Here is a 20000-nt window from a genome sequence, read left to right on the forward strand (position 1 = left end):
GCAGAACAACATATAACTTTGGCGCATTTGTTGTGCTTTATTTGGGGCAAAAAAATAATACTATAGAAACTGTCTGTGCTTGAAAAACGGGCTATAAAAACGGCTGTACTTGTGTGACTCACGTCGACCGCACAGCTGCACCCAATCTGCAAGGAAGCTATACCTAATTTCTCAACATAAAAACAAAACAAAAAACAAAACAAAAAAACTGTTCTACTTTAAATCCCAGGCCTCTGAAAACACGCTGAACAGTGGACACAAAGTGCAGACAATCTGCAGGGATAAACCGTCATGAGGCACTTGGCTTTCACGAGACAGACCCTGGAACAGAGCCAACGTTTCCAGAGAAGGCAGTCCGCGGACCGAGAACACAAAGAGCGTTCTCCTGGCGATCGCCACCCCCGCCCGAGCCAGGACCCGCAGCACCCCTCCCTCCCAGCCACTTCACCCCCGTTCAGGAAGCACAGGGTGAGTAGGTATGAGCCCGTTAAGTCCAAAAACGCTCAAGAAAGGTTTTTTCAAAAAACAACTTCAAAAAGAAATTAGATAAAACAAGATCATATTTTATCTTTAAATACATATATACTTACAAAAATCTCACAAAATGCGTTATGTACAATACAAACATAGTATACCAACGAGCGTCTTTGCCACAAAACAACAAGAAAAACGTGATTATCATTCTGGCAGTCAGGGGTCAGTCAATGGGCCTGTCTGGGTCATCCAGGTCTGATGAGAGAGATCACACAGTGGTCTCTCCCTGTTTGCTGTTCACCAGTCTCGTGTAGAACCTCCTCCAGGAGTTCAAGGTCTTCCCGGACCAGATCCAGAACCCGGAAGTGATCCCTACGATCAGCGTCATCAGGTATTTGATCATGAACACGGTGAAGTCGGGGCTCATGTTGGGGCTGTGTCTGACGGGACACGCCACAGCGTACGTCTTACACGCCCTGCTGATCCACGTCTGCTCCCACTCCTCGCGGAACGCCTGCTCGTAGAAGTAGCAGGCGATGACGATGGTGGCGGGCACGGTGTACAGCACGCTGAAGATGCCGATGCGCACCATCAGCTTCTCCAGCTTCTCCGTCTTGGTGCCGTCGTGCTTCATGATGGTGCGGATCCGGAAAAGGGACACGAAGCCGGCCAGCAGGAAAGACGTGCCGATGAAGAGGTATACGAAGAGCGGCGCCAGGACGAAGCCCCTCAGGGCGTCCACGCTGTTGATGCCCACGAAGCACACCCCGCTCAGCACGTCCCCGTCCACCTGGCCCACCGCCAGGACCGTGATGGTCTTGACGGCGGGCACTGCCCAGGCCGCCAGGTGGAAATACTGGGAGTTGGCCTCGATGGCTTCGTGACCCCACTTCATTCCGGCCGCCAGGAACCAGGTGAGGGCCAGAATGACCCACCAGATGGATGAGGCCATGCTGAAGAAGTAGAGCATCATGAAGAGGATGGTGCAGCCCTCCTTCTTGGTGCCCTGGACCACCGTCCGGTAGTCGTTGTCGAAGCGCTCGTTGCAGACCACCTTGTCCTCCAGGAGAAAGCCCGCTATGTAGGCGATGGAGACCATAGTGTAACAGCCCGACAGAAAGATGATGGGCCGCTCCGGGTAGCTGAAACGCTTCATGTCCACCAGATACGTCAGCACGGTGAATAACGTGGAGGCACAGCATAACACCGACCAAATACCGATCCATATCCGGGCGAATTTTAACTCCTCCTCGCTGAAGAACATGACTCCGTGCGACCTTTTCGGCTCGCACGGAGCTGCGCAGTCATCCTGGCCGAGGAATCGGTAACTGAGATAGGGCGGGACCCGTAGAGACGACGGACATTTGACCTGCCGGTTTCGTTCGTAAGGAGGCTCCGTAACTTCGGGGGTTGGGTTCACCGGTGTGCTTTTGTCTGACACGTTCTGCCCGACACACAACTCGCCCGCTCCATGAACCGGGAACGACTCGCACGCGAGGCTGTCCGGCCACTGAAATCCAAATTTGTTCATGAGAGCCTCGCAGCCCTGTCTCGCTCTTTCGCACAGTGACCTGCACGGGGGCAGCGCCTGCTCCAACACGGTGCACACCGGCGCGTACATAGAGCACAGAAAAAACTTTAAATCTGGAGAACACTGCACCTTCACGAGCGGGTAAAACTGATGTACCTCGAGCCCCGCGTCCTCCTGGTTCGTGTGTCCCAGTAAATTAGGCATGATGGTCTCGTTGTATGCGATGTCCGTACAAAGTGGAATTGAAATAGGCTGACAAAACCCATGTTCCGGAATAGACATCCCTCTGTCTCCGTACTGCCCGTTAACTGCGCAAAATCCCAAACTCAACAAAAGATACGCTGACAAAAATACATGCGAGATGTTGTGGTAATCCATGCTGCGAAATGTACGCGCGGCCAGTGCCTTACTTTCTTTACGGTTTCTTTCCAAACTAGCTGGCTGGCCAGCTCACAAACCCACAACACTTCCCAGATTCCTTTCTTTGTTAGATTTTCTTTCCGTGTAAAATACAGATATTCCCGATCCAACTTCTCGGCTGTTCTCGCAGGTCCGCCGATAGTTAACACAGGTTACGTTTCCCAATTTTTTTTTTCCCGCAAGTAGAATTTGTTGAGGATATCCGCGTCAGTAAGTCCGTGTTGAGCGCTGATGTACAGCTACACCAGTCCGACAAATGCTTTCAGCTTCTGCGCTGTTCCAACCTGTTTCCAGGCGCCTCGGGTGTCCGTGCTCTCTCTCTTTCTTTTCTCTCTCTCTCTCTCTCTCTCTCTCTCTCTCTCTCTCTCTCTCTCTCTCTTTCTCTCTCTCTCTCTCTCTCTCTCCTTCATATGGAAAAAAGGGTGGGACTTAGCAGAACGCAAGATTAAGGGAAGGTCTACAATTTTTCCAAATCGAGTGAGCGGTAGCACTTTCCGTCTCCCCAATAATTTGCATGACATACATTCACGTACCCCATAAATCCGCCATAAAAAATTATTTCGGTCCGAATCAAATGTAGTACAGGGGGGGAGAGAGAGAGAGAAAGAAAGAGGGCGGGAGAGAGAGGGAGGGAGAGAGGGCGAGAGAGAGAGAGGGAGGGAGTGAGAGGGAGGGTGAGCGAGAGAGAGATAGAGAAGGAGGGAGGGAGGGAGATAGAGGGAGGGAGGGAGGGCAAGAGAGAGAGAGAGAGAGAGAGAGAGAGAGAGAGAGAGAGAGAGAGAGAGAGAGAGAGAGAGAGAGAGAGAGAGAGAGAGAGGGAGGGGGAGAGGGAGAGGGAGAGGGAGAGGGAGAGGGAGAGGGAGAGGGAGAGGGAGAGGGAGAGGGAGGGGGAGAGGGAGGGAGGGATATGACCCAGGGTGGAGGTGTTGGGAGTCCTAACTGTCCATCAACTTTTAATGTTCTTTCAACTGTCCACTTCACTGTCACTTCAACACACAATACAACTAAACTCTGTAGAGTATACAAAAGACACACCTCAACATTCAAGGATAAAACAGCATCTGTTGCATCTAAAGCAAACTGTTGGGTATTAATGCAGGTTTATCCTGAGGGATGGATGGGTAAGGAGGATAATGTGTGTGTGTGTGTGTGTTTGAGTGTGTGTGTGTGTGAGTGTGTTTATGCGAACGTGTGTGTCTGTGTGCTGCAGAGAGTAGGAAATAGAGATGACCCCTAAAGAAGGGAAGGAGCCAAGGCTCAGTGATTGGCTGGCTGGCCTGTCTGTCAGAGGAAGGAAGTGTCTAATTCATACTGACACCAGAAGGCTGGAAGATGTTCTCCTTCAGGCTGCATCCAGAAGTGAAGCCAATAAACCTTTAATGCCCTTCTGTATCCTACAAAACTATCTCTTATCCCCCAAAAAATGGAAGGACATCGTGTTTTTTTGTACAAGACAACAGCCCAAAAAACATTTCTAATTTTATTAAGGCTATAAGGCTGTGAAATGATGGAAAGTTATAAGGCTATAAGGCTGTGAAATGATGGAAAATCTCTGTATAGAGAAGAGCTACCTCCACAACCTACACGCTATTGGTTCCGTAATCCGTTGGGAACGTTTACCACACAGTCCCGACCAATCAGGGGGAAGAGAAACTGACCAGTTGCTGTAAAAAGATCCAAGTTGAACGGGATTTTACGCATTAATAAACTTTATTGTTTTAGGTAAAACAACAATAAACAACATTTACAGAAGGACATTACATCTTCCATAATAACATTACATACAGGTCGTAACAAATAATAATAATATTCAGAACTATATCTACTATATGCTAAGTTTCAGTTTATAAAGTGACTGGTAACACGTGTTAGTTCCTAACCACTTGTGAAAATGATGTATTTTCAGTGCATCATACAAAAAAAAAATTGTAAAGTGAAGCGTTTTTTTTTTTTTTTTTCTGTGTGTGTGTTTGTATATATTTTTTTAACCTTCTCCAAATTTTAAAAACAGATAGTTGTTTAGCACAGTAACAGAAGCGGGTGGGTGACCTGCGTAGAGGGATTTCCTCTTTCACAGCGCAGAGGGGTCATCCTCAGCCCTGTTCTGCAAACATAACAGAAGCATTACCAACACACGCTGCACACGTCCTTCCATCTCCTGCTGTATGCAGCCCAAAACGGTTTGGAACAAAGGAAATGAAATCATCCAATATTCACATGAAATATGACTCCGATTATACACTTTCAGAAGCAGGTTCAATGAAGCCAACTGGGAAATTCCGACAGCCATTCCGACTTCTGTTTCTTGTCTTTGTACGTTACAGTATTTTTCAGATCTAAACGGCAACTTAAAGCATGAACATAATCCCAAGACATGGATCTTGTTGTCCAAACCGTCACAATGCTAAATCTTCAATGAAGTACAAGTTCTTTCCAAATGAATTTGAGTTCTGAAAGGTAACTGCTTGTAAAAGCTAACAAGTTTAAAAAGGACAGCCGTGCTTTCAGGAGATTCATCCACACGGAAGCCAAAAATATATATACAGTATATTTGTGTTGATCTTCTTCAGGTGTTTATGTGATGATGAGAGCGTCAGATGCGGGGAAGGGGCGTTGATGAAGAGATATACACATGAGGAGGTGGAAACAGGACGAATCTGGATGAGGGGGAAATATTGGATCGTTCAGATTCTAATACGGTCTGAAGTCCCTTAGACCAGACCAGACTAGGCCAGGCCAGACCAGATCAGACCAGACCAGACCAGGCCAGACCAGGCCAGACCAGACCAGACCAGACCAGACCAGGCCAGGCCAGACCAGACCAGGCCAGACCAGACCAGGCCAGACCAGGCCAGGCCAGGCCAGGCCAGACCAGACCAGGCCAGGTCCTGCAATCTAGACCAGGCCTCAAAACACTTGTGGAAACTGTAAGTAATCTAATCTCTTAAGTACACACAACAAACTATAAATTTAATCAATTAATAGCTTGTATGAATTATTATTTATTTAAAGAAAGTTACTTAAATAGTTTGATGTAATCAGTTTCCACAAAAGTTAGGAGTATTGAGATTTTTGGGGGTTTACAGAGTACTAATCTCTACTACAGTCCTATGGTCACAGTACTACTAGTTAAAGTACTGTGTCACCGTACAGTGTGTGACCATATTACTCTTGATAGTCTATTGCTTATCACCTTCATTATTGTTAAAACCATTTTCTTTTTGACAAATTTAACAATAACTAATATCAATGTGACATTTTTTTGGGTTCACACACAATAATTCAGTATAATCTATAAACAATTCTCATTTCAGCCAATACGATGTTCATTTAACATGTCGTAAAAAGGTGTTATTGACTAGGACGCTGAAGGGACATGGCAACACAAAGAGTGAGAGCAGAAGTGTCTCTCTCTCTCTCTCCCTCTCCCTCTCTCTCTCTCTCCCTCTCCCTCTCCCTCTCCCTCTCCCTCTCCCTCTCCCTCTCCCTCTCCCTCTCCCTCTCCCTCTCCTTCTCCCTCTCCCTCTCCCTCTCCCTCTCCCTCTCTCTCTCTCTCTCTCTCTCTCACTCACACACACACACACACACACACACACACAAAAGCCCTGCACATCTATCCTGATAACAGCACTTCTGTCATATTATTTAATCAGGTGACCAACATCCTTATTAGAAGTGCCCTTGATTAAGCTGCCGCTGGGGCGGAGGGGGCGGAGCATGACGACAGTCACAGGGGCTGGTCAGGGTACAGCCTATTGCTTACGTTAGCTCATACATGGAAGCACCACTGTGAGGGTATTGCCCATGTTTGACACGCACGCGCATGCACACACACACTCACTCACTAACAGAGCAGAACTTTGTGACTGGCTGGGTGTTGTGATGAATGTGTGGATTTCTTTGGTGCTGTTCCTGTGGTCTGTGAGAGCACCATGGAATGATCATCATCCTTATTAGCCATAGTAGTACCATCACTATGTTATCATTGGCAGTGATAGGACCTTTGTTTCATTTGCGTAACTAGTAATATTACTGTACCATTGCTTTTCATATTATTGACTTGGTTTGACCATGGTTATAACAATAAAGTACACAAAACACTACTAATGCTTTTCATTCCCTTGGGGTGCTTTGTGTGTGTGTGTGTGTGTGTATGTGTGTGTGTGTGTGTGTACCATGCAGTAAATGAATGTTTAGGATTAAATGTTCGCATATTTGGAAACAGTCTGCTAAATATCTTCAACATATGCGTATACTGTACATACAAATATTACATTCTTACATAGGTAGCTAGTTACACAAACCACAATATTGTAAAGTCCTTTCTCTATATTGTAAATGTGAAGTATGGGTATCATATAGCCTTATAAAAAGTAAACAAAAATTGCAAATGATAACCTGAAATTAGAGGTATCCCCCTATAATGAGGACAAACACACATACATGTACACACACACACATACAGGTAACCTCTGAGAGGATAATAACTTAAATAAACAGAAGTGGAGGGGTGCTCTTCCAGGTCCTTTATGTCAGCATGTTCCTATGTCTCTGGCTGGGGACGGCAGACACCTGCAACACACACACACAACACCGTTTATACAGGAGGAGGGGGGGGGGGGGGGGAGGTCGTTTGTGAAGGACAGAGAGGACCTGGCCCGGAGTTCCCCTAATCCTCCTCTCTCTCCCAGTGACCATACTGCACTAATAAATAATGCATGTCTCTCTGTGTGTCCTTTCTGCCCTCCCTCCCTCCCCCCCCTCTCTCTCTCTCTCTCTCTCCCTCTCTCCCTCTCCCCCCTCCCTCCCTCCCTCCCCCTCCCCCTCCCCCCTCCCCCCTCCCTCCCTCCCTCCCCCTCCCCCTCCCCCCTCCCCCCCCCCCTCTCTCTCTCTCTCTCTCTCTCTCTCTCAGTGACAGTGTCTGCCAGGAGTCTGAGATCTTGGATGGATGGCGTCTCTTCTCAGCTCTTCCTTTATCTCTCTCCCTCTAACACACTTTGAGTGGTGTGTGTGGTGTGTGTGAGTACTGTATGCTGTGTGTGTGTGTTGTGTGTTTAGTCTCACATGACATTACTCTGAGTGAGGACAGTGTGTATGCTGTGTGTGTATGCAGAAATGTGTGTGTGCACGTGCAGAAATGTATGTGTGCGCGCTTGTGTGAGAATCGGGTGTATTGGATTTAGAAAGAGCTCACCCGTGCAGTACCGAAGGCTTACAGCATCAGATATACACACACACAGAACCACACACATAGAAACACACACACAGAACCACACACACAACATACACACACAGAACCACACACACAACATACACACACAGAACCACACACACAGAAACACACACATACATAGGGCTCTGAAGACTGAGAACAGATGTGGGTTTCTGCTTCTGTGGGGTGAAAGGATACTCAGAAGGAGTGTGTGTGTGTGTGTGTGTTCCTGTGTGTGTGTGCGTGTTCCTGTGTGTGTGTGTGTTCCTGTGTGTGTGTGTTCCTGCATGTGTGCGTGCCAAACAGATAGAGCTGGAGGGTGGGATTGGCTGGTAGGACCTGCAAGGCGTGGCCGTTTCCAATAGGGACAGCTGCTGGTCCAGCCCTGTGGATGGGCCCCAAACAGGATGACATCATTACAGAGGGTGGGGGGGGGGGGCTTAGAGCTGGCTGAGGGGATATTCAATAACAGAGACGGGAGAGAAAGAGAGGGAGGGGGAGAGATGGATGGAAAGAGAGACAGAGGGGAGAGAAAGAGGTAGATAAAAAGAGGGGGCAAAAGAGAGAGAGAGAGAGAGAGAGAGAGAGAGAGAGAGAGAGAGAGAGAGAGAGAGAGAGAGAGAGAGAGAGAGAGAGAGAGAAGAGAGAAGAGAGAAGAGAGAAGAGGGAGAAAGAATGAAAGAGAAAGAGGAGGGTAGATAATGGAGAGACAGCACCCATCCTCTCCTCTCTCCCCCATCCTCTTCTCTCTCCCCCATCCTCTCCTCCCTCCCCCATCCTCTCCTCTCCACCCCTTCCTCTCCTCTCTCCCCTTCCTCTCCTCTCTCCCCTCCCTTGTCCCCTCCGACAGTCCTGACCCCTCCTTCCCCCACCACCTCTCTAACACCGTGACCCTTGACCCCTCTCTCCCCATGACCTAGGGTCATGACCCGCTAAACTATCCCCTGCCAACACCTAAAACTGGGACACGATCTGATTCTTCAATAAACCTCTGAGAGAGGAAGTGTGCATGTGGATTGGGGATTTGGGATTAATTTTAATGAACACAAATGCATTTTTCCATTTATTAAAGGCACAGCTTTAATTAAAACATCCACTTTCTGCAGGAAAGAGAGAGGAACTGAGAGAAGGTGGGTGAGAGAGAGAGAGAGAAAACAAGCAACTGTACTTCAAAGTTTCCAGCCATTTGCATCGTTGGAATGTTGTGTTTTGGCCAGTACTGTGTTGAGTTGCCATGGCTACAGCCAACTGCTTCTAGTTGACTAATGCAAGTTTCCATTCAATCAGTAAAGATAATTAACAGATCACACACACGCTACAGAAGTGTAACTAACTATATAATCACACACATAGTTAGGTATTCTGTCTGCTTTATACCCTGTATTCTCAGCCTTCTCTAACTGTAGTCCACCAGCTTACTGACACCATGAACATCTACCCCCTCTAGTTTGGTCTCTCTGAGGCAGTGATCTCTCTGTCTCTGTCTCTGTCTCTGTCTCTGTCTCTGTCTCTGTCTCTGTCTCTGTCTCTGTCTCTGTCTCTGTCTCTGTCTCTGTCTCTGTCTCTGTCTCTCTCTCTCTCTCTCTCTCTCTCTCTCTCTCTCTCTCTCTCTCTCTCTCTCTCTCTCTCTCTCTCTCTCTCTCTCTCTCTCTCTCTCTCTCTCTCTCTCTCTCTCTCTCTCTCTCTCTCTCTCTCTCTCTCTCTCTCTCTCTCTCTCTCTCTCTCTCTCTCTCTCTCTCTCTCTCTCTCTCTCTCTCTCTCTCCCACAAAAGAAACATAGGACAGGGAGGGAGAGATGGGTCTCTCAACTGCTCTTCTATACTTCCCAGGAGTCTTGCTCATAACACATCTAACATAACCCTACCCCCCCCCCCCCCCCCGCACACACACACACAAACTGACTAATTTACACACACACACTAAAGCAGAATACAGACATGAAACAGAATAATCTACAAACACAAGCAAACAGGCTCATGGACATACACTCCACTGTGCAGGACTAGACTCCACACCCATGTGTTTCCTGTTTCCTGCACATCCTCCCTGTCCTCTCCCCTGTCCTGTCCCCTCCCCTCTCCCCTGTCCTCTCCCCTCCCCTCTCCTCTCCCTGTCCTCTCCCCTCTCCTCTCCCCTGTCCTCTCCCCTGTCCTCTCCCCTGTCCTCTCCCCTCCCCTCTCCTCTCCCTGTCCTCTCTCCTCTCCTCTCCCTGTCCTCTCCCCTGTCCTCTCCCCTCTCCTCTCCTCTCCCTGTCCTCTCCCCTGTCCTCTCCCCTCTCCTCTCCTCTCCCTGTCCTCTCCCCTGTCCTCTCCCCTGTCCTCTATCCCCTGTCCTGTCCCCTCTCCCCTCTCCTCTCCCTCTCCTCTCCCTGTCCTCTCCCCTGTCCTCTCCCCTGTCCTCTCCCCTCTCCTCTCCTCTCCCTGTCCTCTATCAAAGATTCTATCAACAGAGCCAAGCACACAAACACACAGACACACACCTACACATATGCACATACACACACACAACCTACATACCTACACACTCGCACAGACACACATGCATGCACGCATGTACACACGCACACCAACACACGCAGACACACACACCGGAGAGCAGTCAGAAAACAGAGGCCCTCTTGCACAGGTGCAAGTTAGTATGCACACATTCCTGAGGATTAAGAGAGGATGGGAAGCGGTCTTTCACAACATCCAGAGAGTCTGTTTGTCTGTCTGTCTCAACATCCAGAGAGGAGAGTCTGTCTGTCTGTCTGTCAGAACATAAGCACAGAGGAGGAACCTGGAGAAAGATGAACGCTCATGCTCATACACACACACACGCACTACATACACACACAACATACACACACACACACACTACATACACACACAACATACACACACTACACACACACACACACACAGGTACAACATACCCATGCACACACAAACTCATACCCACACACTATATACCCACACACACTACATAACCCCCCCCCCCCCCCACACACACACACACACACACACACACACACACACACACACACACACACACACACACACAGACCTCCAGGGGTCCCCAGAGCAGCCTGTGTGCTGTGTGCTGCCCAGGCCTCAGGCCCTCACGCCTGGCAACAACTTCAAGCAGTGGCCCTGTCCTGCCTCAGCGCTGGAGCGCAGAGAAGCCTGTCCTGAGGACGGACGCAGAGAGAATGAGCAGACTTCTGTTAGACGCCTGTTGGGTGTGTGTGTGGTTGGGTGTGTGTGATGTTGGGTGTATGTGTTTGGGTGTGTGTGTGGTTGGGTGTGTGTGATGTTGGGTGTATGTGTTTGGGTGTGTGTGTGGTTGGGTGTGTGTGTGTGATTGGGTGTGTGTGTGGTTGGGTGTGTGTGTGGTTGGGTGTGTGTGTGTGATTGGGTGTGTGTGTGGTTGGGTGTGTGTGTGGTTGTGTGTGTGTGATGTTGGGTGTGCGGTGTTGGGCTGTAGCGTGTCTTGAATATAACAGGGCGTCAACTCAAGTTCCAAGTTCCTATTTCTCGTCAAATGTACACTAACAGCGAGTTATTTATTTGCAGTGAGATCCTTGAAGTCCAGGCTTCCCCCAACAAGCTGCTGAGCAGAGAGAGGGAAGCCGCCACAAACCCCTTCTCCTTCAACACCCTCTGGGATCAACAGCATGGTGATTCTTCCCCCAACTTCGTGGACACTGTCATTGCTTCCAGTGGGGTTCGGGTTCAAGGGCTTCAGGTTGTAACTGTAGGTGTTCTTGAAGTCTACACGTTGTCTGTATGATTTCAATGGGAAGATATCCTGTCAGTTCATCTGCCATCTGCACATCAGGCTGTGCCAGCGTGTGTGCAGGCACGTGAACACGCTGGCAGCGTGATGGGACTTTGTTCAGAGCTGGAACGTACTGGTCTATTTCTGCATGCCTCCCCCACCCCACAGACACACACACACACACCATCGTAATGGGATTAGAAGATCTCAGAGACATTTGTGTGTATGTGTGTGTGTGTGTGTGTGTTTGAGCGTATGATTATGTGCCTCAAAAAAGTATAGTGTTTGTGTCTCTGAGTGTGTGTGAATGTGTGTGTGTGTGAGTATGTGTGTGGGTGTGACTATGTCTCCTCAACACAGGACAGAAAGGGAGGGAGGGGAGAGATGGGAGGAGGGAGGATGTGAGGAGGGAGGATGGGAGGAGTGGAGGAGTGAGGATGGGAGGAGGGAGGCTGGAGGAGTGAGGAGGGAGGAGGGAGGATGGGAGGAGGGAGAATGGGAGGAGGGAGGCTGGAGGAGTGAGGAGGGAGGATGGGAGGAGGGAGGAGGGAGAATGGGAGGAAGGAGGAGTGAGGATGGGAGGAGGGAGGATGGGAGGAGGGAGGATGGAGGAGGGAGGATGGGAGGAGGGAGGATGGGAGGAGGCAGGATGGGAGGAGGGAAGAAGGAGGAGTGAGGATGGGAGGAGGGAGGATGGGAGGAGGGAGGATGGGAGGAGGGAGGATGGAGGAGGGAGGATGGAGGATGGAGGAGGGAGGATGGAGGATGGAGGAGGGAGGATGGAGGAGGGAGGATGGGAGGAGGGAGGATGGGAGGAGGCAGGATGGGAGGAGGGAAGAAGGAGGAGTGAGGATGGGAGGAGGGAGGATGGGAGGAGGGAGGATGGGAGGAGGGAGGATGGAGGAGGGAAGATGGAGGATGGAGGAGGGAGGATGGAGGATGGAGGATGGAGGAGGGAGGATGGAGGATGGAGGAGGGAGGATGGAGGATGGAGGAGGGAGGATGGAGGATGGAGGAGGGAGGATGGAGGATGGAGGATGGAGGAGGGAGGAGGGAGGATGGAGGAGGGAGGAGGGAGGATGGAGGAGGGAGGATGGAGGAGGGAGGATGGAGGATGGAGGAGGGAGGATGGAGGATGGGAAAAGAATGAAGGCAGTGGGAGAAAGAAGGGGTGTGGGTGACCTGTGTGTGTAATCAGGCTATGTTCTGAACTAGCTGTATTTCACTTACTGTTACTGAACTAGCTGTATGTAACTTACTGTTACTGAACTAGTTGTATGTAACTTACTGTTACTGAACTAGCTGTATGTAACTTACTGTTACTGAACTAGCTGTATGTAACTTACTGTTACTGAACTAGCTGTATTTCACTTACTGTTACTGAACTAGCTGTATGTAACTTACTGTTACTGAACTAGCTGTATGTAACTTACTATCACTGAACTAGCTGTATTTCACTTACTGTTACTGAACTAGCTGTATGTAACTTACTGTTACTGAACTAGCTGTATGTAACTTACTGTTACTGAACTAGCTGTATGTAACTTACTATCACTGAACTAGCTGTATGTAACTTACTGTTACTGAACTAGCTGTATGTAACTTACTGTTACTGAACTAGCTGTATGTAACTTACTGTTACTGAACTAGCTGTATGTAACTTACTATCACTGAACTAGCTGTATGTAACTTACTGTTACTGAACTAGCTGTATGTAACTTACTGTTACTGAACTAGCTGTATGTAACTTACTGTTACTGAACTAGCTGTATGTAACTTACTGTTACTGAACTAGCTGTATGTAACTTACTGTTACTGAACTAGCTGTATGTAACTTACTGTTACTGAACTAGCTGTATGTAACTTACTGTTACTGAACTAGCTGTATGTAACTTACTGTTACTGAACTAGCTGTATGTAACTTACTGTTACTGAACTAGCTGTATGTAACTTACTGTTACTGAACTAGCTGTATGTAACTTACTGTTACTGAACTAGCTGTATGTAACTTACTGTTACTGAACTAGCTGTATGTAACTTACTGTTACTGAACTAGCTGTATGTAACTTACTGTTACTGAACTAGCTGTATGTAACTTACTGTTACTGAACTAGCTGTATGTAACTTACTATCACTGAACTAGCTGTATGTAACTTACTGTTACTGAACTCCATCAGTGGTGGGATCAACTCCCCACCTCCATCAGAGACACTGACTGTCTCTCCACCTTCAAGAAAAGGCTCAAAACACACTTGTTCCGGGTGTACAACGGTACTTAGGAATGGTTTGCTGGACCCAATGCTAGTTTCCTCAAGGATCACAATGACTTGCTTAGAGACTTGCTGCTCTTGTTGGTTAGTGGTAACTGATTTAAACTGTTGTACTCGCTGCAACATATTTCATTTCAGTTTATCTTATTTTTTACTGTTGCTTGCTTTTCTACAGATACACTTGCACTTATAGCGACTCATGTTGTTTAACTTGCTTAACTTCATGCTCTTATGGTTCTTCCCTTTGGCACTTATTTTGGTTGTTCACAATGTATGCTTCATGTTTTGGCTACCCACAATGTTTTGGTGCTATCTTGTTGTAAACAGTGACCTATGCACTTTGTAAAGCTCTCTCTTGGAAGTCACTTTGGATAAAGTGTCTGCTAAATGAATAAATGTAAATGAACTAGCTGTATTTAACTTACTATTACTGAACTAGTTAAGTTTCCTGACGTAAGCTAGCACTGCACTGTCTGAATCATCCTAAGATGACCTCCCTGACTAAGAAGTGAAGCGTTACCTCAGGTGAACTAGCACTGACGCAGCACATCACAAGATGGTAGTTACCTAAGACGACCTGTCCCTGACCAAAGGGTAGACCAAGACAGGCCATAACTGACCAGATACACCCAGCTATTTAAGAGATGGAAAGTAACAGCTAAACAACCAGGGACAATGACTGAACAACGTAAGTTGTACTCTCTAACTTGTAGAACCCTCCCTGCCCCAAAACTATTGCCAAATATGCGATAACAATGTAAATCTGTCTACTCAGGATTAGGTAAGGGCAGGATGTCTAAAGTGTAGAAAACGATATCCTGTCTATTGCTCTGGGCCCTCTATGCCATGCACACTACACCAGGGCTTTTCACTGCGGAAAAGCCCACTCTCTGTATCTATGATCACAGATAAATAAACTAACTTGCATATTGAACCAGGAGCGAACCATACTCCTGTCTCCTCCTTGACAGCAACCAGGCTAAGAAAAAGCAACCACAGCTGTAATTAGGCTGGTGAGTAATTAGGAACTAGGATCTAGGAGTTAGGAGCTAGGGGCTAGGGGCTAGAGGCTAGGGGCTAAGGGCTAGAGTCTAGAGCCTAGGAGCTAGGGGCTAGAGGCTAAGAGCTAGGGGCTAGGAGCTAGGGGCTAGAGCCTAGGGGCTAGGGGCTAGAGGCTAAGAGCTAGGGGCTATGGGCTAGGAGCTAGAGGCTAGAAACTAGGACACACAAAGCATGAGCTGCAACCTTGTCTAATAAGCCAGGGCTGAGCTGGCAGGCTTGGGGCTGTGTATCTGACAGGCCCAGCGCTAGCTCAGCTGCTGGGCCCTTGGTAGGCAAGCACAGCACGCCTCGCTAGGGACGCCTCCATCGTCTAGTGGATTCATTAGCCTATTTTGTGCAAGTACAGCGATCTGCATAGTTTAATGAATTACAGAGCACGCAAACGAGGGAGGGGGGAGATGGCAATCTGTTTGGAAAACTTGCTTCATATTTACATGTAATTAAGAGCTTCTCTCTCTCTCTTCTCTCTGGGTGACTGAAACTTTAGTTTTGGACATGAATGTATTCAGAAAGCCCGGGTGTGTCAGAGCAGGGAATCTGATGGTTAATGTAGCATATTTATAATTCATTTTCCAAGCAAGGGGTCTGCTATGAGGATCCTGCTTAAAGTCATATCTTCTGGTACTGTGAAGATGACAGCGTCAGTATATAACTCACACTCATCCCATATGCAGTATGTTCTGGGAGGGGGAGAGTATTATTTAGTCACCACTGCTCTCCTCAGATCCCATCCACTGTCTCTCTCTGTCTGTCTGTCTTTCGCTATCTCTTTCCTCTCTACCTCTGTCTCTCTCTCTCTCTCTCTCTGCATCACTCTCTCTCCCTCCATTCCCTCTGTCTCTCTCTCTCTCTCTCTCTCTCTCTCTCTCTCTCTCTCTCTCTTTGCATCACTCTCTCTCCCTCCATTCCCTCTCTCTCTCTCTCTCTCTCTCTCTCTCTCTCTCATCTCCTTTTCTCTCATCCTCTCCTCTTTCCATATTCATCTCTATCATAGAGAGACCTGTCTCTCCCTGTACGGCCCCTGTCCAGTACACTGCACCAGCAGCCAGCAAGATAGAACAGTCAGCAAGATAGAACAGCCAGCAAGATAGAACAGCCAGTAAAATGGAACAGTCAGTAAGATAGAACAGCCAGTAAGATGGAACAGTCAGTAAGATGGAAAAGCCAGTAAGATAGAACAGCCAGTAAGATGGAACAGTCAGTAAGATGGAACAGCCAGTAAGATGGAACAGTCAGTAAGATAGAACAGTCAGTAAGATGGAACAGTCAGCAAGATGGAACAGTCGTGACACTCCGTGAGAGCAGAGAGGGCAGTGGTGAGTTTCCTGTTACAGCAGAGCAGCGCAGGAAGTTGCTGTGCTCTGTAGACTGTAAACCTCACCTCTTTCATTAGCATACAGGCTCTTTACGGGAACAACATGCCAAAAATGCCAACTATTCCTCAGCCGCAGGAAATCAGCTAAGCACATAAACAGAGTCATGTTATAACAGTGTAATCAGGTTATCCAGAAATACAGCCGGCATGTATGTCTGGCATTGTTTGTTTTGTGGGGTAAGGGTTCGGGGTGGGGGGTATGGATGGGGGAGGAGGAGGGAGGTTGGGAGGGAAGAGGAGGGAAGGAGGAAGGGGTGGAGTAGAGAGAGGGGAGGGGGAAGGAAGGGGGAGGAGGGAGGGTGGAGGGGAGGAGGAGGAGGAGGAGGGGGAAGAGTAGGGGAAGGGTGAGGGTGGAGGGGAGGAGGAGGAGGAGGAGGGGGAATAGTAGGGGAAGGGTGAGGGTGGAGGGGAGGAGGAGGAGGGGGAAGAGTAGGGGAAGGGTGAGGGTGGAGGGGAGGAGGAGGAGGGGGAAGAGTAGGGGAAGGGGGAGGGTGGAGGGGAGGAGGAGGAGGGGGAAGAGTAGGGCGAAGCAAGGATGAAGAGACATTGTCCCGCTGGGCTCACACTATAACCCCTTCTTACGAGGCCTCAGGGTTTAAGGCTGTCTCCCAGCTAACACATGCACGCACACACACACGCGTACGCAGACACACACACACACATACACGCACACACACATGTGCACGCAGACACACACACATGCACGCAGACACGCACGCACGCAGACACACACACACACACACATGCAGACACACACACGCAGACACACACGTGCGCACTCAGACACACACGCGCACGCAGACACACACACACACACAGTCAATAACAGAGCCCGAGGAGCACGGAGCATAGGGCCTTGTTAGGACTCAACCAGGCGAGAAATCCCTGCATCTCCAACCCAGTACGACAAGTCAATCTATACCTCCCTCTGTGTGTGTGTGTGTGTGAGAGTGTTTTATTTCTCTGAGCTATCCCTTGATTGGTGTACATGTTCTTTTGTTTAAACACATCTAGCACAAACCCAGCCCCTCCCCTCTCTCTCTCTCTCTCTCTCTCTCTCTCTCTCTCTCTCTCTCTCTCTCTCTCTCTCTCTCTTTATCTATCTCTCTCCTCTCTCTCTCTCTTTATCTATCTCTCTCTCTCTTTCTCTCTCTCTCTCTCTCTCTCTCTCTCTCTCTTTATCTATCTCTCTCCTCTCTCTCTCTCTCTCTTTCTCTTTATCTCTCAACTGGCCCTAAACCCCTCCACACACACACACACACACACACACAGCTGTAACCGGCTGGGGTAGTGAACATTCACTAATGATGCCAAGTGATTCAGAGAGCAGGTCCTCAGCCAGAGACTCCTACTCACTGTCTACAGAGAGAGATAGAGAGAGAGAGAGAGAGAGAGAGAGAGAGAGAGATACAGAGAGAGAGTACAGAATAAAGAGTACAGAATCTGTGGACACTGTACATCAGGGGAAATTGAAACAGAAAAACATTTCCTACTTAAATTTTACAAATATAGAAGTATAAGAGATCAATATCTGGAAAAATGTAAGGATTTAATTGAAAACTACACAGAGCTTAATTTAAACGAGAAATTAAGGATATCTCTGGGCGAAGGGCCTACTGCAAGCCTTGCCGCTAGATATGTCTCTCAATGTCACAACCTGAGGGACAGTGAACCAACCCTGTACAACTGTTAAAACCTGTCTGTATATTAACAAGCATTTATGTGTTACTGTTACTATTACTATGCTACTGTTATAGTATACTACCATATTATTATTGTTATAATGTAAATGCTATGATACATATATTACTGTAAAATGTCCTTTCAATATGGACTGCTTTGGCAATACTGCTCAACCCGAACTGTCATGCCAATAAAGCATTCTGAACTGAACTGAGAGAGAGAGAGAGAGATACAGAGAGAGAGAAACTCAGAGATGTTATTATAGACCAGGTATTTTACTACAGAACAGATATACTACTATATAACAGATATGTCAGCCTGTGCTGCATAGCTCATCTCCTAGAAGTCTTCCTGTCTCTCCATCTCTCCTCTGTCGCTCTCAACTCTCTCTCTCTCCATCTCTCTTCTGTCACTCTCTAACTCTCCATCTCGCTCTCTGTCTTTCTTTTTCCATATGCATCTCACTCTGCCAGTTGATCTCTCTCTCTCTCTCTCTCTCTCTCTCTCTCTCTGCCTCTCTCTCCCCTCTCTCTTTCTCCCCCCTCTCCCCCCCCCCCTCTCTCTCTCTCTCTCTCTCTCTCTCTCTCTCTCTCTATCTCTCTCTCTCCCCTCTCTCTTTCTCCCCCCCCTCTCTCTCTCTCTCTCCTCTCTCTTTCTCCCCTCTCTCTCTCTCTCTCTCTATCTATCTCTCTCTCTCTCTCTCTCTCTCTCTCTCTCTCTCTCTCTATCTCTCTCTCTATCTCTCTATCTCTCACATTCATATAGATACACACCCCCCTCCTGAGCCTGTCCATCACATGTTGACCGGGTCCCCAGCAGAATGAAAGGCTTCATCAGAAACATCTCCTCCCAGCTCTGAAGCTTTCATCCACCTGCCCTGCGCTCCACTACCATCACCAGGGGAGGGTGTGTGTGTGGGTTTATGTGTGAGAGTGTACAATATATGTGTGTGTGTGTGTGTGTGTGAGTGTGTGTTTGTGCAAGTATGTGTGAGTCCATCAAATAAACATGATGTTCTACTGCTGAATAACTAGCTTAGCGGTTCTAAGTTAAGGGTTCTAGCTAGCCTGGCGGTTCTAGGTAGCATGAATTTGCTTAGGTGTTGCTAGCTAGTCTAGCAGGTCTAGCTGTCTAAGCGCTGCTAACTAGCCTAGAGATTCTAGCTAGCCTTGCAGTTCTAGCCCTGACAGGTTTCTGCTCTCATCAAGTAACCAAACTGTCTCCCTCTCCCACTTCATCTCTCTCTGCCCCTCCCTCCCTCCCTCCCTCCCTCCCCCTCTCCCCCCCCTCTCTCTCTCTCTCTCTCTCTCTCTCTCTCTCTCTCTCTCTCTCTCTCTCTCTCTCTCTCTCTCTCTCTCTCTCTCTCTCTCTCTCTCTCTCTCTCTCTCTCTCTCTCTCTCTCTCTCTCTCTCTCTCTCTCTCTCTCTCTCTCTCTCTCTCTCTCTCTCTCTCTCTCTCTCTCTCTCTCTCTCTCTCTCTCTCTCTCTCTCTCTCTCTCTCTCTCTCTCTCTCTCTCTCTCTCAGCCAGAGAGAGGAGGCAGAGGGATACTCCAGCAGCCTTGAGAACTCAAGACACGGAGAACATGACCGAGGCAAAACACACACTCATCTCTCCCTCAATACCGAGCAGCACTTTTAATTAAAGCGTTTCCAGCCGTATGAATAATGCAGGGCCGCGCTTCTCCCACAATCCTCTGCTGGTGTCACGGCGCCTCTCGCTGTGTTCTGCGGCTCAGAAGCACAGTGAGGAGGGAGGGAAGCACAACTGCAAACTACCACCACTTTGACAGGCTGGTTGTCTGATTCCTTATGCAAAACCAAATAAATACACAAACTGTGCTTGTGCTCGTGCCCGCAGAGAAGGTAACTGAGCCTGTGTGAGATGAGGGGTCGTGGTCGGACTGGATTACTGTCTGTCTCGGGGTTGTCTGTTTGTTTATGTGTGAACGTGTGTGAGTGTGTATCTGTAAGTGTGTGTTTCATCTCCGTGTGTGTGTTGTGTTGTGATAGACCAGGCAGGTCAGCTTGCTGGCACAATGAAAGCAGCATCTCTCAGTCTCGTTTTATCAGGAACATACAGTACTGTGATACTGGCTGATACAACCTAGTCTGGCACGCACACACATACACACATGAACACACAAACACACAGTCCTTGCATAAACAGCCCACACCAAGAGGAACCCTGCTGGTTTTTCCAGTTTTCAGGGGGTT

The 20000-nt window shown here is 48.2% G+C and overlaps 2 protein-coding genes across 2 annotated transcripts in view; both read right to left on the reverse strand.

The window, feature by feature from the left end:
• The window catches only part of fzd1 (frizzled class receptor 1), a 3655-nt gene extending 909 nt beyond the window's left edge, over positions 1–2746 (reverse strand). Inside the window, exon 1 of the mRNA XM_084702266.1 lies at positions 1–2746. This exon is cut by the window's left edge and continues 909 nt beyond it. Within this exon, the coding sequence (XP_084558392.1) occupies positions 743–2383 (1641 nt within the window). The 5' untranslated portion in view covers positions 2384–2746 and the 3' untranslated portion in view covers positions 1–742.
• A 3214-nt stretch (positions 2747–5960) lies between these two features.
• Positions 5961–20000, reverse strand: part of cdk14 (cyclin dependent kinase 14) — a 99899-nt gene continuing 85859 nt past the window's right edge. Inside the window, exon 15 of the mRNA XM_084702267.1 lies at positions 5961–6997. The gene's annotated coding sequence lies outside the window, so the exon portion shown is untranslated. The remainder of the gene's footprint in view (positions 6998–20000) is intronic.

The sequence above is a fragment of the Hypomesus nipponensis genome, chromosome 2 (assembly GCF_054491055.1).
Source record: "Hypomesus nipponensis isolate SF chromosome 2, ASM5449105v1, whole genome shotgun sequence".
In the NCBI taxonomy this organism is placed as follows: Eukaryota; Metazoa; Chordata; class Actinopteri; order Osmeriformes; family Osmeridae; genus Hypomesus; species Hypomesus nipponensis.